Here is a 25,829-nt window from a genome sequence, read left to right as displayed (position 1 = left end):
AAACACTCTTTTCCAACAGCACAAGGGGTGACACATGGATATCACCAGATGGTCAGTATCAAAATCAGATTGGTTATGTCCTTTGCAGCCAAAGATGGAGAAGCTCTATACAGTCAGTAAAAACAAGACCTGGAGCTGACTGTGGCTCAGATCATGAGCTGCTTCTTGCAAAATTTCAGCTTAAATTGAAGAACGTAGGGAAAACCACTAAACCATTCAGGTATGACCTAAAACATATCCCTTATGAATATACAGTGGAGGTGAGGAATAGATTTAAGGGATTAGACCTGATAGACAGAGTGCCTGAGGAACTATGGACGGATGCCCGTAACATTGTTCAGGAGGCAGCAACGAAATCCATCCCAAAGAAAAAGAAATGCAAGAAAGCCAAGTGGCTGTCTGATGAGGCATTACAAGTAGCTGAGGAAAGAAGGGAAGCGAAAAGCAAGGGAGAAAGGGGAAGATATATCCAACTGAATGCAGAGTTCCAGAGAATAGCAAGGAGAGACAAGAAGGCTTTCTTAAATGAACAATGCAAAGAAATCGAGGAACAGAATAGAATGGGAAAGACTAGAGATCTTTTCAAGAAAATCGGAGATGTCAAGGGAACGTTTTGTTCAAAGACGGGCATGATAAAGGACCAAGAAGGCAGGCACCTAACAGAAGCAGAGGAGATTAAGAAGAGGTGGCAAGAATACATAGAAGAACTATACAGGAAAGATCTGAATGTCCCTGATAGCCATGATAGTGCAGTCGCTGAACTTGAGTCGGACATCCTCGAGAGTGAAGTCAAGTGGGCCTTAGGAAGCATTACTAACAACAAAGCTAGTGGAGATGACAGTATTCCAGCTGAGCTATTTATTATTATTATTTATTTATTGCATGGAGAAAGCAAGAGAATTCCAGAAAAACATCTATTTCTGCTTCATTGACTACACTATAGCCTTTGATGGTGTGGATCACAACAAACTCTGGCAAATTCTTAAAGAGATGGGAGTACCAGACCACCTTACCTGTCTCCTGAGAAACCTGTACGAGGGTCGAGAAGCAACAGTAAGAACCAGACATGGAACAGCCGATTGGTTCCAAATTGGGAAAGAAGTACGACAAGGCTTTACATTATTGCCCTGCTTATTTAATTTATATGCAGAGTACATCATGAGAAACGCTGGGTTGGATGAATCACAGGTCGGAATTAAGATTGCCGGGAGAATTATCAACAACCTCAGATACGCAGACGATACCACCCTAATGGCAGAAAGTGAAGAGGTTCTAAAGAGCCTCTTGTTGAGGGTGACAGTGGAGAGTGCAAAAGCTGGTTTAAAACTCAACATTAAAAAAACTCAGATCATGGCATCTGGCCCCATCACCTCCTGGCATATAGAAAGGGAAGAAATGGAAGCAGTGACAGATTTTATTTTCTTGGGCTCCAGGATCACCGCAGACAGTGACTGTAGCCATGAAATTAAAAGACGCTTGCTCCTTGGGAGGAAAGCTATGGCAAACCTCGACAGCATAGTAAGAAGCAGAGACATCACCTTGCTGACAAAGGTCCATATAATCAAAGGTATGGTTTTCCCAGTAGTAATGTATGGCTGTGAGAGCTGGACTATAGGGAAGGCTGAGCACCGAAGAATTGATGCCTTCGAACTGTGGTGCTGGAGAAGACTCTGACGAGTCCCCTGGACTGCAAGGAGGTCAAATCAGTCCATCCTAAAGGAAATCAACCCTGAGTGCTCATTGGAAGGACAGATACTGAAACTGAAGCTCAAATATTTTGGCTACCTAATGCGAAGAGAAAAGTCACTGGAAAAGACCCTGATGCTGGGAAAGATTGAAGGCAAAAGGAGAAGGGGACGGCAGAGGATGAGATGGCTAGATAGCATCACCGATAGATAGTAATGAATATGAACTTGAGCACACTCCAGGAGAGAGCAGAGGACAGGAAGGCCTGGCGTGCTATGGTCCATGGGGTCACGAAGAGTCGGACACAACTTAACGGCTGAACAACAACAATGTATGTATAAAGAACTTGGACAAAAGGGCATGCTATAGATGGTTATAACTCAACACCAAAGGAAATGTGCTTTGGGCCAGTGAAGAAGGCAGTTGCTGAAGCCTGTTTTATTTGTTATTCAGCAGCAACACATTTGAAACCTCATATGCATCTGAAGTCAGAACTGATCCCAAAGAGGCACAAAAATCTGTACATCTTTTCCCACCAACTCTTGCCTCTTCATACTTCATGTATTCTCCTATAACAATGGGGATGCAGGGAAGAATTGTTCTGCTGTCTTTCAAACTCCTCATTGCTTTTTATTTTAAGAAATTGAGGGCTTATTTTATTTTAAGAAATTGAGAGCCACAGCTAGTCAATCATGAGGCATTTATAGTGCACTCGTGATTGGTCACTCACAGAAGTTTGCTGGTCATTTACATCACGCTGTCAAGCTCCAGAGCACATCCAGCTGTATTTGATCTTCATACCGCTACCCTGCCCGCCTCTCTGAGATAATCCACTATTTAAATGTAAATCCGCTTTAATGGCTGTGTGTAAATGTGCAGTTCCACTATAACCACAGCCTAGGAAGAAGAAGCCATTAAAGAGAGCAGAAAATCACAGTTGCTCTCCCCACCCCACCCCTCCTCCAGTGTGTCTGCCTATTGACCTGGGCTGGGAAGAGGGTTTTCTTGGCCTGACTAGGAGAGGCTCAAAGACTGCGGAGCTGGCTGGGGGAGAAAGAAGAAGATGACAGCGGTCCCCCCACCAATGGCTGAGAGCAACAAAGCCACCCCACAAGCACGCTGCTTTTGAGAGACTGAGAGAGGGAGAGAGTTGAACCCCTGGGGAGACCCACTGATTCACCACTTGCTCTCTGCCCCGAGGCTGCAGAGAACAGTCTATGTAAAGAGAAGCCCTGGTAAACTGCAAAATAAACAGCCATTTGTGATGAACCCCACTGTAAGCAATTCTGAGCTAGATAGACCAATGGACTGACTTGGTATAGTATTACAGCTGCTAAGATAAAGGTGTGTGTGTGTGTGTTGATCTTAATCTTGTAGTACTGATTTGTTGTTTAGCCCTATAAAGAATTTTGTGTTGAAAAAAATGCACAGGTAAAGTATTGGGGTCCAAGTATCTCCCCCATAGAAATGGAGGAGATGAAAATAAGGCATGAGAGCGAAAAGACTAATCTGGGGCCATTTGTGTGGAATAGAGAGTTGCTTGTCATGGCATGGGAAGGCAATCCATTGAAAAAAGAAAGGTGTGGAAGGTGGATAGCAAAAGGTGATAGTGGGTAGCATCCAGTGTTAGTCCTACGTAGAGTAGACCCTCTGAAATTAATGGGACTTAAGTCAGTCATGACTTCTGTAAGTCTCATTCATTTTAATGGGTCTACTCTACAAAGGACTAACATTGGAAACTACCCATTGTATTTTATGCTGTGTTGATATGTTTATTAGTTTTATATTCTTGATTTTATTGTACATTTTAGTTGCATTTTATCATTATTGTAAAATGCCTGGAGAAATTTGTTTTATGAGGCATTTAATAAATTTAATTAAATAAATACATACATAAATAGGTGAAGAATAGATTGAGCATATAAGCAGCATGTTGGGAGAAAGAAGGAAAGGGGATGTTTTCGGTTGCTCGTTGCTTGGAATGGGAAGGGCAATACATGAAGAAAGGAGTGGTCTGTTTGTATGCAGTTTGTATGTATCCAGACCTGCACCGCCTAATTACCATAATTACCCTCGCTGGGTGTGGCTTGTCATGTCATCCAAACCCAGCGAGGGTGGGTGGCAGGGGTGGTTTATAACCCCCCCCCCCGAACCCTGGAACCATGGGTTCTGGAGTGGTTTGTAAACCACCCACCCTTGCCGAGTTTGGATGACACTATAAGCCTCACCAGGTGATGGTAATTATGGTAATTAGGTGTCATGCGACCGGCACGCGCAGGGCAGGAAAATAAGCCATGGTGGCTTATTTTCTTTATCCGATTGTGTGAACCTGGTCAATATCTTGTTTGTAAAGGTGGCACTGCACCAGCTGTCTGATGAATGATATTACAAAGCTGAGGCCTGGCATTCAAAATAGGTCCGGAATCGAACCCAGATTCAAACTAAGCCTGAATTGCATCCACTTTGTCTGTTCAATAGTATGTATGCCTGCCGTTTTAGGACATGCTACTTTCCTTTCTATAGATCAAGATGTGACTGACATTTTTGAGAAGCGATTTTTCATCCTAGCGTATTTGGCAGCTCTGTAATTAGAAAGATTCATACAATGCCTCACTTTAACTTTTTTTCCCTATCATAGACAATTGCCTGTGTTTCTTTGCTTATTTCATTAATCTTTATTAAAGAAAGATGTTGGTTGTTCATTATGGATACAGCTGATATTCAGCAGAAAAGAGTCTGTTTCCCGCCTCCCAGCTGAGCAGAGCAGAGCAGAGCAAGCTGCTCCAGCTGGTCCAGGGACTACAGAAGCAGGCAAGCTCCCAGAGAGCGAGCGAACAGAGCGAGCGAACAGGGGGAGCAAACAGGAGTTGGCCAGGGGAGTTGCAGTGGTTGAAGAGACAAAGGAGACAAAGGAGACAGAGGCTAAGAGGTAAGTGGGTTGCAGGAAGCCCAGGGCGCTGCCCTTTATCCTTCTGACTGGCTGTGAGCTCACCAGGAGCTTCTGAGAGCTCCAACTGAATTGGAGGGGTGTGGCCTGAGTACTCCCAGCAGCTGACTGGGCGGGAAGCTTCAGTCTGTTTCCCGCCTCCCAGCTGAGCAGAGCAGAGCAGAGCAAGCTGCTCCAGCTGGTCCAGGGACTACAGAAGCAGGCAAGCTCCCAGAGAGCGAGCGAACAGAGCGAGCGAACAGGGGGAGCAAACAGGAGTTGGCCAGGGGAGTTGCAGTGGTTGAAGAGACAAAGGAGACAAAGGAGACAGAGGCTAAGAGGTAAGTGGGTTGCAGGAAGCCCAGGGCGCTGCCCTTTATCCTTCTGACTGGCTGTGAGCTCACCAGGAGCTTCTGAGAGCTCCAACTGAATTGGAGGGGTGTGGCCTGAGTACTCCCAGCAGCTGACTGGGCGGGAAGCTTCAGTCTGTTTCCCGCCTCCCAGCTGAGCAGAGCAGAGCAGAGCAAGCTGCTCCAGCTGGTCCAGGGACTACAGAAGCAGGCAAGCTCCCAGAGAGCGAGCGAACAGAGCGAGCGAACAGGGGGAGCAAACAGGAGTTGGCCAGGGGAGTTGCAGTGGTTGAAGAGACAAAGGAGACAAAGGAGACAGAGGCTAAGAGGTAAGTGGGTTGCAGGAAGCCCAGGGCGCTGCCCTTTATCCTTCTGACTGGCTGTGAGCTCACCAGGAGCTTCTGAGAGCTCCAACTGAATTGGAGGGGTGTGGCCTGAGTACTCCCAGCAGCTGACTGGGCGGGAAGCTTCAGTCTGTTTCCCGCCTCCCAGCTGAGCAGAGCAGAGCAGAGCAAGCTGCTCCAGCTGGTCCAGGGACTACAGAAGCAGGCAAGCTCCCAGAGAGCGAGCGAACAGGGGGAGCAAACAGGAGTTGGCCAGGGGAGTTCGGCAGGGGAGGTCAAGGGGGAGGCCCCTAACATTTTTTTATTTTATTTTATTTTATTTTATTTTACTAACTTTTTTTCATTTATTTGTCTTGTAACACACACTTCCACACCAGTGGGACTCTGCTTTTAACCTCTACTGAGTAGAGGAGCAGGCACAGGCTAGTCTAGAACAATCACAAAGCTAGACACAAAAAGGGAAAAGAGGCTATGGAAGGACAAGACTCTCCAGTGGTGGTGACCTGCAAGGTGTGTGCCATGTTTGTTTTCTTGCCTGAGAACAACATGGCCTACACCTGCAACAAGTGCAAGTTGATCACGCTGCTGGAGGAAAAAGTAAGTGGACTGGAGCGGCGACTGTCAACCCTCCGGGGAATAAGAGAACACGAAGAGTTCTTGGACAGAATGGGGGAACTACAGCAGCAAAGGGCAGACCAGAAGCTTGAAGAGCAACAGCAAGATGAGGCAGTGGGAAATGCTGAGGTGAAGAAAAATGGAGTAGAGGATACTCCTTGGAAAACGGTGACAGTTAGGAGAAGAAGAACTAGACGACACTCTGCACCAGTGGAAGCGGTGGAGCTGTGGAACCGATTCCAGGTACTTGCAGATGAGACTGGAGGACAGCCTGCAGAGGAAGAATCACAGGGGAACCTGCATGAGAGTGAGCAAGAGGCTAAAGGTCAGTCAAACAGAGGCGATAAAACCCAGGCCTACAAGAGGAAGAAGAGAAGAGTGGTAGTAGTGGGAGACTCCTTGCTGCGTGGGATCGAGACCCAAGTATGTCGCGAAGACCCGTGGACTCGCCAGGTATGTTGTCTCCCGGGAGGACAGATTAGAGACGTGACTGAAAGGTTGCCTGCACTCATAAAGCCCACTGACAGGTATCCCTTTCTTCTCATCCATGTGGGAACAAATGATACCGCCAAGCGGAGCTACGAAGAGATCACGTCAGACTTTGAAGCTTTGGGAAGGAAACTCAAGAACTTTGGGGCCCAGATAGTTTTCTCATCCATCCTTCCAGTAGTTAGAAGAGGGATAGAAAGGGAACGAAAAATACTCCGGGTGAATGACTGGCTACGAAGGTGGTGCCGACGAGAGAGATTTGGATTCTGGGACCACGGGCTATACTTCCTGGAAGATGGGCTGTTGGCTAGGGATGGGTTGCACCTCACAAAGGCTGGGAAGAATGTGTTTGGCCACAGCATGAAGAACTTCATCAGGAGGGCTTTAAACTGAATCCTACGGGGAAGGGAGATGTAATGTTGGGGGTAACAATGGACGTAGGCGCATGCACTGCAATGGAGAGAACAGCTCTGATAGCGTCCAATAATAGTCTTCAGACACAGGTAGGAAGAAAGCCAGACTATGAAGCACATGGTCTTCGATGTCTATATACTAATGCCCAGAGTATGGGAAACAAACAGAACGAACTTGAACTCTTAATACAGGAGGGAAATTATGACTTGATAGGTATAACTGAGACTTGGTGGGATGACTCTCATGACTGGAATACAGCAGTTGAAGGATATAACTTGTTCAAAAAGAACAGGAGGAACAGAAAGGGAGGCGGGGTTGCACTGTATGTGAAAAATACATATCTCTGCACAAAAATACAGGAGGAGGAGCTTGGTAGCCCCATCGAGAGCATCTGGGTTGAAATAAATGGAGCAAAGAATAAAAGGAACCTGGTGGTCGGAGTCTACTACCGGCCACCCAATCAAGGAGAAGACAAGGATGAAACTTTTGAAAAGCAAATAGCCAATGTTTTAAGGAAGCATGATGTAGTAGTAATGGGGGACTTCAATTTCCCCGATATTTGTTGGGAGACAAATTCTGCAAAACATGGCCCCTCCAGGAAATTCCTGACTTGTGTGGCGGATAACTTCCTCCTACAGAAAGTAGAGGAAGGAACTAGAGGATCGGCTATCCTTGACTTGATCCTAACCAACAGAGATGACTTAGTGGATAAAGTAGCAGTTACAGGAACTCTGGGGGAAAGCGACCATGTTGTACTTGAGTTCTTGGTTCTAAGGGAAGCAAAAGCCGAGTGTACTCAAACGCGTACCCTGGATTTTAGGAAAGCTGATTTTAATAAACTCAGAACAATGATCAGTAAGGTCCCATGGCAAGCAATGCTAGCGAGAAAAGGAGTCCAAGATGGGTGGGAACTTTTAAAAAAGGAAATTCTCAATGCACAATCACAAACAATTCCAACAAGAAGAAAAGGTGGAAGACAACAGAAGAAGCCAATGTGGCTTCACAAAAAGCTTAGGGATGACCTGAAAACAAAAAAGGACACATATAGGAAGTGGAAAGAAGGCCAAGTAACAAAGGAAGAGTACAGGCAGGTAGCACAGAATTGCAGGGATGGCGTCAGGAAGGCTAAAGCGGAGAACGAGGTGAGGTTAGCGAGGGATGCTAAAAACAACAAAAAGGCTTTCTTCAGCTACGTGCATAGTAAAAGGCAGAGGAAAGAAATGGTTGTTCAGCTATTAAATAAGGATGGCAAAATGATAACAGAGGACAAAGAAAAGGCAGAGGTGCTCAATTCCTACTTTGGCTCAGTCTTCTCCCAAAACAGGGTCTATGACCCCCCTGGCAAAGGCGAAGTACAGGCTGAAGGGGCAGGATTGCAGCTTGAGATCGACAGGCATATGGTCAAGGAACACCTCATTACTTTGAATGAGTTCAAATCTCCAGGGCCAGATGAACTGCATCCTAGAGTAATAAAGGAACTGGCAGAAGAACTCTCAGAACCGCTGTCTATTCTCTTTGAGAAATCATGGAGGACCGGGGAAGTGCCAGATGACTGGAGGAGGGCTAACGTTGTCCCTGTCTTCAAAAAGGGTAAAAAGGAGGAACCTGGGAACTACAGACCAGTCAGTCTGACATCAATCCCTGGGAAAATTCTGGAGCAGATCATAAAGCAATCCATCTGGAAGCACCTTGACAACAATGCCGTGATTACTCGAAGCCAACATGGATTTGTCAAAAACAAGTCCTGCCAGACAAATCTGATCTCATTTTTTGATCAAGTCACCTCCCTTGTAGACCGTGGGAATGCTGTAGACATCATATACCTCGACTTCAGCAAAGCTTTCGACAAAGTGCCCCATGATATCCTGATGAGCAAACTAGCTCGAAGTGGGCTAGATGAAACAACGATCCGGTGGATCCACAGTTGGCTACAGAATCGGACTCAAAGAGTGCTTATCAATGGGACCTTCTCAAGCTGGGGAGAGGTAACGAGTGGGGTACCGCAGGGCTCAGTCCTGGGCCCAGTGCTCTTCAACATTTTTATTAATGACTTGCAGGAGGAGGTGCAGGGAATGCTGATCAAACTTGCAGATGACACAAAATTGGGAGGGATAGCTAATACTTTGGAAGACAGAAACAAAATTCAAAGTGATCTGGATAGACTGGAGTGCTGGGCAGAAAACAACAGAATGGCATTTAATAGGGACAAATGCCAAGTTCTGCACCTAGGAAAAAGAAACCAAATGCACAGTTACAAGATGGGGGATACGTGGCTCAACCACACTACGAGCGAGAAGGATCTTGGAATTGTTGTCGATCACAAGCTGAATATGAGCCAACAATGTGATGTGGCTGCAAAAAAGGCAAATGCTATTTTGGGCTGCATTCATAGAAGCATCGCTTCCAAATCCCGGGAAGTACTAGTTCCCCTCTACTCAGCACTGGTTAGGCCTCATCTGGAGTACTGTGTCCAGTTCTGGGCACCACACTTTAAGAAGGATGCAGACAAGCTGGAGAGGGTTCAAAGGAGGGCAACAAAGATGATCAGGGGACTGGAAACAAAGCCCTATGAAGAGAGACTGAAAGAACTGGGCATGTTTAGCCTTGAGAAGAGAAGACTGAGGGGAGATATGATAGCGCTCTTCAAGTACTTGAAAGGTTGTCACAGAGAAGAAGGCCAGGATCTCTTCTTGATCATCCCAGAGTGCAGGACACGGAATAATGGGCTCAAGTTACAGGAAGCCAGATTCCGACTGAACATCAGGAAAAACTTCCTGAGTGTCAGAGCAATACGGCAATGGAACCAATTACCTGGGGAGGTGGTGGGCTCTCCCACACTGGAGGCCTTCAAGACGAGGCTGGACAGCCATTTGTCAGGGATGCTCTGACTTGGATTCCTGCATTGAGCAGGGGGTTGGACTCGATGGCCTTGTAGGCCCCTTCCAACCCTACTATTCTATGATTCTATGATTCTATGATTCTAAGTCTAAAAGTGTTTCTTATTTGCGATTAAGCTGGGATATTCACTTTTCTGGACTTAATCTGTGATGATACCCAGTGCCTGTTTGTAGAAATATCTGCATTAAAAATTATTTTGTGTTTCCTTCAAGACTAAGAGTGGCTGTCACACAACAACTTGTATTTGCATTAGATACCTGAGTTGAAGGGCACATTTATTATTTGCTGATTGTTCCTTTTAAAATACCGAGAAGCGGCAACTAGGAGAGGATCAAATATTTATTTCTAAGCAAGTAAATAATCCATGCATGCATGCATTGTACACAATTGATTAGGCATACATGTGTTTTTGCACTGAGGAATCTCTATCTAAATAGGCAAAATGTATACAGAAAAAAATAAAGTCAGAGTCCATTTTGTTGTTTGTTGTTGTTCAGTCGTTAAGTCGTGTCTGACTCTTTGTGACCCCATGGACCATAGCACGCCAGGCCTTCCTGTCCGCTCTCTCCTGGAGTGTGCTCAAGTTCATATTCATTGCATCAGTGATGCTATCTAGCCATCTCATCCTCTGCCGTCCCCTTCTCCTTTTGCCTTCAATCTTTCCCAGCATCAGGGTCTTTTCCAGGGAATTTAATCTTCGCATTAGGTGGCCAAAATATTTGAGCTTCAGCTTCAGTATCTGTCCTTACAATGAGTAGTCAGGGTTGATTTCCTCTAGGATGCACTGATTTGACCTCCTTGTAGTCCAGGGGACTCGTAAGAGTCTTCTCCAGCACCACAGTTTGAACGCATCAATTCTTTGGCACTCAGCCTTCCTTATAGTCCAGCTCTCACAACCATATGTTGCTACTGGGAAAACCATAGCTTTGATTATATGGACCTTTGTCAGCAAGGTGATGTCTCTGCTTCTTACTATGCTATCTAGGTTTGCCATAGCTTTCCTCCCAAGGAGCAAGCGTATTTCAATTTCATGGCTACAGTCACCACCTGCAGTGATCTTGGAGCCCAAGAAAATAAAATCTGTCACTGCTTCCATTTCTTCCCCTTCTATATGCCAGGAAGTGATGGGGCCAGATGCCATGATCTTAGTTTTTTTTAATGTTGAGTTTCAAACCAGCTTTTGCACTCTCCACTTTCACCCTCAACAAGAGGCTCTTTAGATCCTCTTCGCTTTCTGCCATTAGGGTGGTATCGTCTACATATCTGAGGTTGTTGATAATTCTCCCAGCAATCTTAATTCTGACCAGTGATTCATCCAACCCAGCGTTTCTCATGATGTACTCTGCATATAAGTTAAATAAGCAGGGCGACAATATGCAGCCTTGTCGTACTCCTTTCCCAATTTTGAACCAATCGGTTGTTCCATGTTGTCAAGGGCTCCTTGGAGGCCTCTCTCAGTCTAATCCCGTAGCCAAGTCCAGACACAGACAAAGGGATTCTTTTCAAAGCTTTATTCCTCTTTTACAACTTAACAACTCTACTGTTAGCAACTAGATATGAGCAGCAGAGTACCTATGCCCTACGTTGGAACAGTTGGTCCCCGTTTGAAAGGGAATTACTGGCAGACCCCTGAACTTAAGGACTAGGGAGAGTTCCTCCCCTTTTCCCTTGGATCCTCTGGGCGCAGCCGTTGTTTGCACGCCAACCAGGCACTACGCCTCCTTTCTGCGCCCTCCATTTGGCGCTTCTCTCTGCGTCAGCGTTGCGTGTCCATCAAGTCTGCTTCCTGCGCTCTGTCTCTCCCAGGACTGGTATCTAAGCTAGGAATGCTGGTGGGAGGAATCTCTGTCAGGTGTTGGCCCTGGGAAAGAGGAGCGCGCTCCTTTCCCAGGAGCGACTCCTCTCCCTCAGAATCAGAACTACTCTGGGATTCTGTGGGCTCAGTGTCCACCCTGACACATGTCTGGTTCTTACTGTTGCTTCTTGACCCTCATACAGGTTTCTCAGGAGACAGGTAAGGTGGTCTGGTACTCCCATCTCCTTATGAATTTGCCACAGTTTGTTATGATCCACACAATCAAAGGCTTTAGCATAGTCAATGAAGCAGAAATAGACGTTTTTCTGGAATTCTCTTGCTTTCTCCATGATCCAGTGAATGTTGGCGATTTGATCTCTAGTTCCTCTGCCTCTTCGAAACCCAGCTTGTACTTCCAGTAGTTCTCGGTTCACAACATACTGCTGAAGCCTAGCTTGTAGGATTTTGAGCATAACCTTGCTGGCATGTGAAATGAGCACAATTGTACGGTACTTTGAACACTCTGTGGCATTGCCCTTCTTTGGAAATGGAATGTAAACTGACCTTTTCCAGTCTTGTGGCCACTGTTGAGTGTTCCAAATTTGTTGGCATATTGAGTGCAGCACTTTGACAGCGTCATCTTTTAGGATTTTAAATAGCTCAGCTGGAATACTGTCATCTCCGCTAGCTTTGTTGTTAGTAATGCTTCCTAAGGCCCACTTGACTTCACTCTCAAGGATGTCCGACTCAAGTTCAGTGACTGCACTATCATGGCTATCAGGGACATTCAGATCTTTCCTGTATAGTTCTTCTGTGTATTCTTTCCACCTCTTCTTAATCTCATCTGCTTCTGTTAGGTCCCTGCCTTCTTTGTCCTTTATCATGCCCGTCTTTGCACAAAACGTTCCCTTGAGATCTCCGATTTTCTTGAAGAGATCTCTAGTCTTTCCCATTCTGTTGTTTTCCTCGATTTCTTTGCATTGTTCATTTAAGAAGGCCTTCTTGTCTCTCCTTGCTATTCTCTGGAACTCTGCATTCAGTTGGATATATCTTCCCCTTTCTCCCTTGCTTTTCTCTTCCTTTCTTTCCTCAGCTACTTGTAAAGCCTCATCAGACAGCCACTTTGTTTTCTTGCATTTCTTTTTCTTTGGGATGGATTTCGTTGCTGCCACCTGAACAATGTTACGGACCTCCGTCCATAATTCCTCAGGCACTCTGTCTATCAGGTCTAATCCCTTAAATCTATTCCTCACCTCCACTGTATATTCATAAAGGATATGATTTAGGTAATACCTGAATGGTTTAGTGGTTTTCCTTACGTTCTTCAATTTAAGCTGAAATTTTGCAAGAAGCAGCTCATGATCTGAGCCACAGTCAGCTCCAGGCCTTGTTTTTACTGACTATCTAGAGCTTCTCCATCTTTGGCTGCAAAGGACATAACCAATCTGATTTCGGTACTGACCATCTGGTGATATCCATGTGTCACCCCTTGTGCTGTCGGAAAAGAGTGTTTGCTTTGATTAGCGTGTTCTCTTGGCAAAACTCTCTTAGCCTTTGTCCTGCTTCATTTTGTACACCAAGGCCATGCTTGCCTGTTATCCCGGTGATTTCTTGACTTCCTACTTTAGCATTCCAATCCCCTATGATGAAGAGGACATCTTTCTTTGGTGTTAGTTCTAGAAGGTGTTGTAGGTAGGGATGTACGAAAGTCACCTACCGTTTCGCGGATCTGCTTCATAGTGGTGGGGGAGGTGCTCTGTCCCTTCCCCCCAGAATCCTCGATGGGGGGGAGGCGCTCCGTCCCTCCCCCTGGAATCCTGCCTGGCCGTCTCCGCTCCACGGGGATTCTGAGGCACCGCCGGCAGGCTCCACCAGCAGCCGGACATCCGGCCGCTGGGCAGCAGGGACGCAAATGGCGGCAGCCGTAGCTGCCGCAGTTTGTGTCCCTGTATTAACCGTGATAGGCTACGTAAATATTTACGTAGCCTATCACGGCAAAGTAAAAAAAAAAACGCTTACACAAATGGCGGTGGCTACAGCGGCCGCCATTTGCTTTCGCTATTTTTCGCCCTTCTAGCCTACGTTAAAATTTACGTAGGCTAGAATGGCTAAAAATAGTGAACGCAAATGGCCGCCATAACAGCCACCATTTGCTTACGCTGCGTACAGCCAGGAGACCAGCCGCCCCTGCCGCCCCCGCTGCCGCCCGTGCCGCCCCCGCTGCCACCCCTGCCGCCGCCCCCGTCTCCCCCATCGCCGTGCCCCGCCGCCCCTTCCGCTGCTGCCCCCTCTGCCCTTTTCCCGCTCCTTCCACCGCCCCCGCCCCTTCCGCCGCCCCGCCCCTGCCGCCGCCCCGCCCCTGCCGCCGCACCCGCCGCCGCCACACCTGCCACCGCACCCACAGCCACCGTACCTGCCGCCCCCGCCGCTGCACCTTCCGCCGCCCCCGCCGCCGCACCTTCTGCCCCCGCCGCCGCATCCACCCCAGGGGGGTTCCGCGGGGCGGGCGGGGGGGCAGGAGGCCATTCCGCCACAGATTCCGGGGGGCTGAATGCCAGCGCATTCGGCCTCACTGGAACCCGTGGCGGAATTCTCTGCCATCCGTAGTTGTAGGTTTCCATAGAACCGATCAACCTCAGCTTCTTCGGCCCCAGTAGTTGGGGCATAGACTTGAATTACTGTGATGTTAAATGGTTTGCCTTGGATTCATACTGAGATCATTCTATCGTTTCTGAGATTGTACCCCAGTACTGCTTTTGCCACCCTTTTGTTAACTATGAGTGCTACTCCATTTCTTCTAAGGGATTCTTGCTCACAGTAGTAGATATGATGGTCACCTGAATTAAATTCGCCCATGCTTGTCCATTTTAGTAGTTCGCTGATTCCCAAGATGTCGATGTTCAGTCTTGCCATCTCATGTTTGACCACCTCCAGCTTACCTTGATTCATTGATCTGACATTCCAGGTTCCTAAACAATATTGTTCTTTACAGCATCGGACTTCCTTTACACCACCAGACACATCCACAGCTGAGTGTCCTTTCGGCTTTGGCCCAGCCGCTTCACTCTTTCTGGCGCTACTTGGAAATACCCTCTGCTCTTCCCCAGTAGTGTATTGGACACCTTCCGACCTGAGGGGCTCATCTTCCGGCGTCATCTCTTTTAGCCTTGTGATATGTTCCATGGGGTTTTCTTGGCAAGAATACTGGAGTGGGTTGCCATTTCCTTCTCCAGTGGACCACATTTTGTCAGAACTCTCCACCATGACCTGTCTGTCTTGGGTGGCCCTGCACAGCATAGCTTATGGCTTCACTGAGTTACGCAAGCCCCTTCGTCACAACAAGGCAGTGATCTATGAAGGGGCAGAGTCCGTTTAGGGCAGTGATAATTTCTATGGAGCTTGCACAGAAGATTTGGGGGGGAGGTGTCCTTAAGAGACTAAGAGAGCAATCCTATGGCCACTAGACACTGTGTAGAGGGCCATAGGGTTTTTCGGTTTCTGGGAACTAAGCTTGGACTCAGGGCTCTGAGCTCAGTTCCCAGAAACCATGCTCCCCTCCCCCTCGTAGCTGCACATTTCTCTCTGTGCCAGCTGGTTCTCCGTGCCCGCAAGCGGAGTGCAGAGAGGGTGAAAAGGGAGCTGTTCCGGGGGCGGGGAAGGGAAGAGACCGTAGAAGCCTCTTTAGGGCGCTTCCAGTGGTCCGCACAGCCTCCCCCCCTCACTCCAACAATCCTGGCTAGACGGGTGAAATTGTGTATCTAGCCAAAAATACAGGGCAACTGGAGCACAGAAGAGAGGATCACCTCCGTGCTCCAACCGCCCTGCATAGGATAGTTGGCAGCCTCCAAGGTTGGAGGCGGGTGACTGTCTTCATAGGATTGCGTCCTAAGTATGCCTCCAGTGCTACATACCTTACAAGTGTTGATTTCAACTACACTTAAGTGTGCATATATTGTGGCCTCATTTATTTTCTTCTCCCTGTGTAGTGTTCGTGTGTGTGTGTAGCATGGATCCATCTGTAGATGTATCCATCTGTAGCATGGATGCCAGAAGTGGTATAGTCAGTGAGAGACTGTGCCACATCTAGGCAGGAGCAGGTCTGGCGATGGTTACATTTCTGTTTCCCCCCTCACCCTTTGCTAATCTAGGGTGGGCATCACGTTTAGATTCTTCACAACAACAGCTCCTTTTAGCTCCTCTGTGTTTAGAAGAAATTATGAATGAAATAATGAAAATTAATACTGGGAAATCACCCGGACCAGATGGTTTCCTAACTGAATGGTATAAAACATTTCTTAGCTTTTTAGCCCCAAAGCTGTATTGCCTCTATAACCATATTTTTGAAGTAGGCTCCCTTTCTTCACCGTTAAATGATGCTTATATTACTGTGATTCCTAAACCAGGCAAAGACCATACCTATTGTGCAAACTATTGACCTATATCATTAATTAATTAATTAATTAATTAATATCAAAATATTAACCACAATCTTGGCTGATAGATTACAACAGGTCATGGCTGTATTGGTTAGACCAGACTAGGTGGGATTTATTAAAAATAAACAGGAGGCTGATAATCTTAGATTAGTTGTTGATCTGGTTGCTTTAAACTCGGAAAGAACTGATCAGGCAGCCATCATTTCTTTGGATGCAGAAAAGGCCTTCAACAACATTCATTGGAAATTAATTTTTACTACATTGACTAATTTTGGATTTCCTATAGAATTTTTGAAATGGGTTAAAATTTTATACTCCGCTCCTAGAGCGAGAGTGTTGACCAACAGTTTATTTTCAGCTTTTTTCCTACTAGGATGGGGCACTAGACAAGGTTGCCCACTTTCCCCATTGATATTTAATTTATGTTTGGAACTCCTGGCGTGTGCTATTAGACAAAATAATAGTATTCATGGATTCATCCATTTTGGATTAGAATTTAAAATTAGTCTTTATGCTGATGATCTTTTGTTGTTTATCTCGAGACTCCAGTCATCGGTTCCAGCTTTGATGAAATTGATTAATACCTTTGGTCAGGGGCGTTCCTAGGTTCTTAAAAGATCTGGGGCACAGGCCCATAACACAAATTTGTATATACGAGTCTAAGCGCACGTCTAATATATATATATGTGTGTGTGTGTGTGGAGTGTACATGCGGTGTGCTTGCATGTGTGTATAGATGACAGGCAGACAGACAGTGTGCACTGACCCCCCCACCCCACTTCAACTCAGACCCCGATTCAGCATTTTGGAAAACATCCTGCTTCTACTCTGGCCAATTTGTAGTTGGACCACTTCAGCTCAGCACCAAACCTGAGTCAGTGTTTGGAAAAATGAGTCTTTATGCTTCCTGTTGACTACCATGGGAAATTAGAAAAAAAATGTAACTTTTTTCTCTTGGTCAGAACTGGATGATAATTTCAGGCATAGTAGCCCCCTAGAAGGGGATTACACCTACCACATGTCAGAAAAATAGGTGCTGGGTTTATATTTTGGTTTTCCTTTAAAAGGAACTGCCAATAACATTTTAATTCCTTGGAAGAATTGGATAAAATTTCAGGATTCATTGCTCCATCAGAGGAGATCCTGTCTGCCATATTTCAGAATGCTAGCCACAAGGGGATTTGTGCAAGGGTGGCCTTGACATTGTGAGGTCTCCATAAGAGGACATACTTATCTCCCTGTGTTCCTTGTGGACCGTTCTGAAAATTACAGACAGCTTACAGTTGTCCCTAAGAAAGAAACCAGCAAAGCTTCAGAAGGATAGGTGCAGCAGTTCATGTGGAAGGGGAGTTTTCCAATATGGGGGAGGGAGTGATTTGCTTTCCCTTCCATTCACCCCTTCCCTAATAGTTTTTGGGTTTGTATGAAAATGCATTTTTGGGTTTGTATGAAAGGGCATTAGAGGTGTCCCCCAGGCAAGAAACCTGCAAAGTTTCTGAAGGATATACATGCATTCTAATTTAGAATTACTAGAATTTATTTACATTTCACCATTGTTAGCAGCAGGGGAACATGGGCGGGAAGGTGCTATTGTACTCATGTTCTGCTTGTAGGTTTCCTATGTGTATTTGGTTGGCCACTGTGTGAACAGAATGCTGGACTAGATGGACCTTGGTCTGATGCAGCACAGCTCTTCTTATGTTCTTAAATATAGAGTGCCTCTGAGCATGTGCAGAATGTTTTTCTTTCACCACTGAGCACTTACTACCAATTCTATTGCCCTCCATGCAACCATCCCTCCTCATCCTACATCCTCCAGCAACTCTTCGTAAAAACAGATGTCTTGTTTTGTGCAACTCCTCTCTACCTCCTCCTTCTTAAGCACAAGCTGTCATTGTATCTTCCTCCCCATAACTTCATTTGTGCCAAGACTTCACCAGGATTCAGCCAATGAGTCTGTTTTCAAAACTAAGGCTAAGTTATGGAGAAACTCTGAGCATGTACTAAGTGCTTTTCCCTCACCACTGAAGCTAGAGTTCATGCAAAAAAACACAAAAAACCCACGAACCCACAAATGACAAAACATGCATAGGACTGAGCCGAAAAGGTAGTCAATTCATTAGACAGAATTGGGTAGGCACTGTATTAAGCTTGCAGTACCATGCTCACAACTCAGGACTTATTTCTGAGTAAACATGCAGAACATCAAGGTGCAAACCTCTCTGCAAAAGTAACTTGTGCTGGAATCCTATGCACACTTTCTTGAGGGTAAGCCTAATTAAACATAACAAGGCTCCTGAGTAGGCATACGTAGGATTGCATAAATTAGCAATATTTATCTCCCCCCTCCACTTAAAAAACAAACCCCAAACTATTTTTTTTTTAATTAAAGCTTTCTGTTCATAGGAACATAGGTAGCTGCCTTATACTGAGTCAGGCCCTGGGTCCATCTAGCCCAGAATTGTTGACACTGGCAGCAGCAGCTCTCCAAAGTTCCAGGCAGGGTTCTTTCGTGGCCCTACCTGGAGATGCTGGGGATTGAACCTGGGACCTTCTGCCTGCCAAGCAGGTGCTCTGCCACTACGGCCCTTCCTATTGCTGGATAATGGCAACTGACAAACAAAACAGCCCCAGATTTGTTTCTCTTCAACCATGTGAACCCACTCTTCTCAAAGACTTGAGTGAGGAGAAGGAGAAAAACCAACCCTCTTGTCTGTTTGTATAAAGTCAAATACAGTTCAGAACGTCTCTTGCCCGCCGAAGAGAATTCTGTTTAAGAATTCCCCAAGATATGCTCTGGGTGGGATAAAGAAGAGAAAGAAAGAAAGAAAGAAAGAAAGAAAGAAAGAACAGGATAGGGGAGGGAAGAAGAAAAGAAGAATGGTGATTGGAAATGTGCGCGGGGGTGGGGGGTAGAGAGAATTCCCTAAGCCAAGTGGCTCCTTTCAGAGAGGTAGTACTTCAGAGGAATTTAGGAGGCTGTGCAGGGTTTGCAATGATTGCACATACTTAAATGAGCTTTATGAGGTGAGGTGGCTGAGGGCTTTTTCTAGCATTTTTAAAACTGTAGAACCTATTTAAAAGCCCCAGCAGTTTCTTGATCATGACGCCACATGGTCCTAACCCTCCCTTTGGGATTATTTGAGTCCTACGGCTATTTAGGAGAAATTAAAGTGGAGGGGGAGAAAGAAGTTTGTGGAGGCTGATTGGATCCTTTGCTGTACTGAAACCACTAAACTTCTGCAGAATCCAAGGGTTCCAGTTTGGGGCAGTAATATCAGATGCTGTGTGAAATGCCAGTATTTCACATGGAGCTCTTTATTCCCTTCCTTCTCCCTCTTCAAAATTCATTGCAGGCAAGCTCCCAATAGTGGTTTTTTGCACCTCAAAAAAGCCCTACATGAGATATTAGGTATAGTGAGCTCCTAATGGTCACCTTAAACACTTTCTGATTCAGATCTCTAATCCCCTGGGTGACTTGACAGTTTTTACCTTTTGTTTTAGACATTGAGAAGAGGAAATTTTACACATGGCTAGTGCAAAAGCCATTGGACCTAACTGTCTGAAATTTGGTAGGTTCAGTCAGCTCCACAGGGCCTGCTAGGTCCCCAAATTCCATGAATTTATGTGAAAGCACACACAAAAAATTATAGCTCTTTACTTTGACAGATTCTTGGAAAAAGCAAATTTTACCTGTGACTAGCACAAAAGTCACTGGACATAACTGCCTGAAATTTGGCAGGTTCCATCAGCTCCATGGGGGCTGCCAGGTTTTCCCAATTCCATACATTTATGTGGAAGAACAAAGAAATTATAGCTCTTTGCTTTGACACATTTTCTTGAAAAAAGCAAATTTTACCTGTGGCTAGCACAAAAGCCCCTAGGCCTAAGCGTCTGAAATTTGGCAGGCTCAGTCAGCTCTATGGGGGCTGCCAGGTCCCCAAATTCCATGCATGTATGTGGAAGCACAAAAACATTATAGCTCTTTGCTTTGATAGATTTCTTGAAAATAGCAAATTTTACCTGTGACTAGCACAAAAGCCACTGGACCTAACTGCCTGAATTTAGACAAATTCAATCAGCTCCATGGGGGCTTCCAAGCCTCCAAATTTCATGAATTTATCCTACAAACTAAAAAAGTTATGGTCTTTGTTTTCCAGTGCAGGTCAACGGGAATATGTTAAAAAAAAAAAAAGGCAATTAGGACAGCGCAAAAGATCCGGGGCACAGCTCAAAAGATCCAGGGCCCATGCCCAGGTGGGCCTTACCCTAACAACACCCCTGCCTTTGGTGAATTGTCTGGCTATTCAATTAATTGGCCAAAGCTGGAAATAATGCTGATTGGACATAGGATATACTCTAGTATATTAGCCAATTGGCAATTTCAATGGTGCCCAGAGTTTATTATTTATTTGGGAATGATTATTCCTAGAGATGTAGCTGAAATGATTAGTTTAAATTTAAACAAGTTGATTAATGATATTTCACGAGATATAGATAGATAGGCATCTTTAAAGTTGAGTTTATAGGGTAAGGTGAATACACTTAAGATGAATACCATACCTTGAATTATTTGTTATATGAGGGATCCCTATACTTATACCTGGCAAATATTTCTAAAAACTCAATGCTTTGTTCCATACATTGTTTTGAGGTTCCTCTCCACCAAGAATATCTTTAAAAAGGATGCAAATTCCAATTAATGAAGGCGGGTTTGGTTTTCCAGATCTAGCTATGTACCATCGGGCCTATTTGCTGACCTCTACTAAATTTTGGTCTTTCCCACTCAAATTAGATTTTCCTTTGTGGTCAGTATTGGAATCTTCTTGTCTGGAGCCTCTCTTTAAATGGATGGCATTAGGTTCTTGGCATATTAAGGTAGACAGAGCTCCTCCCACAATTTTGGCAGTTAGGGAAGTCTGGCGTATAATGTCACATCAATTACAGTTTGATCCATTTTCCCATGCCAAATTGACTTTATGGGGAAATCCAGATTTAAGAATTGGCAAGAAAATGTTTTTATGGTGGACCTGGACAGATAAGATGATCTTTACTTTAGATCAATTAGTGGGGGTTGATGATGAGTTTTTGGTATTTTCAATTTTGTGAGACCAGTTTGATCTGCTGGCTTCAGCGGAATCGCAGTATTTGCAATTGAAACATTTGTTGGTATCTAGATTTGGTCCTGCTGCTTTTACTGGCTCGGAGTCTCCTTCGCTATTGGAAATACTTATTGAAACTGATCAGATGTATCAACCTACAATTCATGTTTATAAACATTTGTTATCAATGAATAAATATGGTGTAAGTGGTTTACAGCAAGAATGGAACAGGGAATTGGAACGTCCTATTTTGCTTAATCAATGGCCTGCTGTTTTGGTGTCTGTGTTGGACATTTCAATGGATCTTCGGTTATGCCTTATTCAAAAGCTTTTTTTGGGGGGGGGGTCTATTGGACGTCACAATGTCTTTTTAGTAAAGGCTTGTCAAATTTGGCTAATTGTTGGAGGCGTAATGCAGCCAATGCTTCTTTTATTCATATGTTTTGAAAATGCCCAATGGCCGCCTCCTTTTGGGAGGAAGTCATTATATGGATAAATTTCATATTGGAAAGCTCTTTAATATTTACTGATGTAAACGTTCTTTTAAACTACTTACCTGCTTCTTGGAATGTAACACATGGTCAGCGTAAATGGATTTTTCGCACCCTTATGGTTGCTAAAAGACTGATACTACAATATTGGAAAGATAAAAGCTCACCGCCTATAACGCAATGGACTGAAGATTTAACAACACTAGCAACATTTGAAAGGGTGGTATATAGGCGTAACTTGCAAATGGACCTATATGCAGACATTTGGTCTGCTTTTACTGACGTTTATGTGTAACCTTTTTTTTTCTCCCCCCCCCCCCAATATTGTACTGTTAGAAACTGAGGATTTTGAATATGTTGTTGGTATTTTTTATTTCACTTTTTTTCTTTTTAGGTTTTGTAATGTTTTCAGTTTGGTTTGGTTTGTAAAAAAATTCACAATAAAACTTAAAAAATTAATGTAGGGTGGGCACTCAGGTATTGCCAAAAAATTGAACAAGAATTAGCAAAAAAAGAAGGCAAAAGAGAACACAGATTTGCATAACATTGCATATGGTAATTTATATGTATAGATGCGCATTCAGAAATAATTACTATAATTTAAATAGAAAGAAAATGCATCTGACCATAGTGGGGAAGACTGTGAGCATGTGGCCTTTGAGCTTGCTCAGTCAGCAGTTGTCCAGGTTAGGGATGCACGAAAGTCACTTACCTGGTCTCGCAGCTTGCTTCGCGGTGGGGGGGAGGTGCTTCTCTGCTCCCCCTGAAGTTCAGGCCGGGGGGGGGGAGGCTTCCCTCCTCGCCCGGCCGAAATTCAGGCCGGGGAGAAGCGACCCGTCTCCCCGGCTGCGAACTTCAAAAGAAAAAAAAAACAACGCCCCTGTGATAGGCTACGTAATGATTAACGTAGCCTATCACGGCTAGATCTGCAAAGTCAGCCGTGATAGGCTACGTTAATTGTCACGTAGCCTATCACGGGTGACTTTGAAAAGAAAAAAAAAAGCGCGTACGCAAATGGCGGCCCCCATAGGGAGCCGCCATTCGCGTTCCTTATTTGGTCGCTGTAGTCTACGTAAAGATTTACGTAGACTACGGCGAAAATAAGGGCAACGCTATTTGCGTTGTCCTTATTTTCGCTGTAGTCTACGTAAATCTTTACGTAGACTACAGCGACCAAATAAGGAACGCGAATGGCAGCTCCCTATGGGGGCCGCCATTAGCCGTACGCTCTTTTTTTTTTTTTTTAAGTCACCCGTGATAGGCTACGTGACAATTAACGTAGCCTATCACGGCTGACTTTGCAGATCTAGCTGTGATAGGCTACGTTAATCGTTACGTAGCCTATCACAGGGGCGTTTTTTTTTTTTTTACTTTTCTTGTAAAGGCGGCGGCAGCCGGTCGAAAGACCGGCTGCCGCCCCTGCCCCTGCCGAAGACCTGCCGAACCGCCGCCGGGACCCGCCGCCAGGAGGGACATTCGTGAAAGGTAAGTCCCATCCCGGGGGGGGGGGGGCGGAGAATTTCTCCCTGAACAACCTTCGGAGGACCGAATGCGTTGGCACTCGGCCCCCCGAAGTTTCGGGGAGAAATTCTCTCCCATCCCTAGTCCAGGTGCTAACTGTGGATGGGCGACTTCAAAACCCCTGTTCTCACTCTCTTCTTATGGTTCTTTATTTCTACACAGGCTTTGGACTGGACAGCCCTTCAAATAGAGGACGCCTTCAAATAGAGGATGGTCCTCTGACATCCCTTCAGTTAGAGGACTGTCCTCTGTAGAGCAGGACACATGGCTACCCTGTCCCCTGGTTTAGAAGCAAAAGCCACATCACATATTGGGGCTGCATATGTACTGTACGCCACTAGTTTGGCGTGATTTTATCTTTTGAATTTCCAGTTACAAATATTTCTGACTGTATCCATCAAACAACATGGACTTTACTTTCCATCTCATGGAGAAACACTGTTTTGCCCCACTAACTACTGTACCTTGCTTCTGGAAAGCTCTGAACACTTGTTACAGCCTGATTCTATGCATGTTTATTTGGAAGTAAGTCTTACTTTATCAGTGGGACTTACTTCCAAATAAGTGTAGTGCTGTTGCATGTGTATGGACACAAAGCCAGAGAAAGGTGTGTCTTTTGTCACCAAGTAGATAATGTTGCAGCGTGAAAGGGATGTGGGCCACATGGCTTAAGGTTCTGGATTGTGCTCCTAGGTGGCATAGAGGCGCCAAAGGAAGAATGCTTGCTCAGGAAATAAATGAATTTCAAAATGGGAAACTTGCTTGTAACTGGTCTTGTTTTCTAGACTACTTAGTTAATCTAAGTAGCTTTGCTTTATTTGTAGCACACTTGCCAAAAAGGTTGGACACCACTGTCTGCACATGGTTTTAATTATTTTTTCTTTCTGTTTTAAGGCTATGGTCAAACTGGTCCAAAGTTTCAACGCGCAGGCTATGACTCCGTTGCAGCTGCCGTTTCTGGTCTCTTGCATATCACAGGGCCCGAGGTACATTATTGCAAATGGGGCAAAGTGCTTCTGTTGTAATTTAAAACTTCGCTGTTGCACATGATGACATGGTGTGTAGTACTGAATAGACTTAATGAGGCTTAGGAGAAGGAATATTGAGAAAATAACATAACTCCATGGTTAAGAATAATCTTGGTATGCTGTCACCAAAAGTGTAAAATGTTGCATTGATTTAAAATCCACGGCTGAACATTCTGCCTGCCATACCTTCACATGGGCAGCAGAACATATGAACTACGTGATCACAGGTAGAGTTGGCAATAATCTTTGAGACTGTAGATGCTGGGGGAAAATGCCCCTGCAACTATGAGTATTACTGCCAGATCTACCTTCTGAAAGACAAGTAACTTTCCAAAGAAATTGGGCAGTACTCGACAGGGGCTACTCCGCCTCTGCTGGTTCTGTTGTGTTTTCAGGACCCACCCCTTGCACAACTGGGCTTTTGCATTTCTAAAATTTACCTCAGAAATGCTCATTTCTGGATCAAGACAGGTCAGCAGAGCTCTCTTCTGCGAGCTTCACTGATCTGGCCCATTCTGGAAGCCAGCATTTTCACTCATTTTTAGAAGTGCCAAAGCCCCATTGGGCAAGCAGTGGTTCCCACGAGTGCACAGGCACAATAGGATACTACCCACTGAGCACAAGCCAGAGGTTGGGTCTGAGTCCTATTTGACCCCACTTAGCACAACGGAATACTCATTTCCCAGAAAAAAATGGTGATACTCAGAGAAAAGCAGCCCTCCCCCAAACACACAAAACCGAGGTACCCCCCAAAAGAAAAAGAAAAAAAAACACCAAGCACCCTCTCAGCACAAAAACACAGAACCCAGCACCCCCCAACACAGAAAGCTAGGCACCCCCCCGAAACACAAAATACCAGGCAGGATGCCCCCTAACACCTTCCCCCCGAAGCCTAAAAAATCTGAGATAACCCCCCAATACAAAGTCCTGGCAAAACAGACACCCCACCCAAAACAAAAACACCCCCTGGCAATATACACACACACTCCGTCCCAACTTTTCCTCCCCCCACCCCTGCAATTCACAGGCAGCAGCAGTTTCCCTTTTTCTCCCTCCACCACCCCTGCCCCTGCCCCTTCTTTCCTTCAGTTTGAGTGAGTGGCTGGAAAGCAAAGCACCAGCTTCCAGCACCCCTTCCCTTTCCCTCCCTATGAATGCTCTGGAGCAAGGAGACGAAGAGAGCAGGATGGCTGGAGACTTGCACTTCCTTTTCCAGCATGCCCCGCCACTGCTCCAGGTAACATAAAGAAAGAACAATTTTTAAAATGTGGGTGGGGCAAGGGGCCTCTGCTGGCACGAAGGGAGATGTATGGGCATGGGGGTGCCCATGGACCCCCTTTAGAGACTCTAGAGCTAGTGTATTATAATGGCTAAGCATATCAGCTGCGAGCTAGGTTTGGATTTCTCCTCACCTATAAATTCACTCGATGGCCGTGAGCAAGTTACTTATCTTTTAGCTTCAGATTTCTATCTGCAATATGGGGATAATAATATTGACCTACCTTACAGGGTTGTTAGAAGGATTACATATAATAGACATATATTAAGCTCTTTGAACACACTGGAGTATTATACAAATGTGAAATATTATTATATATTCAGTTCTCCTGAAAACAAGCCTGTTCACCCAGCTTTCCTTGGGCTGTAAATTAATGAAGTCACTCCATTTTACTGCTGCTTTATTCTCTCTCTCTCTCTCTCTCTCTCTCTCTCTCTCTCTGTGGTGGTAGTGCT

At 45.3% G+C, this 25,829-nt stretch overlaps 1 protein-coding gene across 5 annotated transcripts in view; it reads left to right on the top strand.

The window, feature by feature from the left end:
• The window catches only part of SUGCT (succinyl-CoA:glutarate-CoA transferase), a 424,036-nt gene that overhangs the window by 31,648 nt on the left and 366,559 nt on the right, over positions 1 to 25,829 (top strand). For all 5 annotated transcript variants that reach the window (XM_084857815.1, XM_084857811.1, XM_084857813.1 and 2 more), the window contains one exon: positions 23,962 to 24,053. In XM_084857815.1, the coding sequence (XP_084713941.1) occupies positions 23,962 to 24,053 (92 nt within the window). The remainder of the gene's footprint in view (positions 1 to 23,961; positions 24,054 to 25,829) is intronic.

Source organism: Heloderma suspectum, chromosome 5, assembly GCF_057233095.1.
Source record: "Heloderma suspectum isolate Gila_16-S chromosome 5, 16-S_ref, whole genome shotgun sequence".
NCBI lineage: Eukaryota > Metazoa > Chordata > Lepidosauria > Squamata > Helodermatidae > Heloderma > Heloderma suspectum.
Note: the sequence above shows the minus strand (reverse complement) of the source record. Positions and strands in the feature narration are given on the sequence as shown.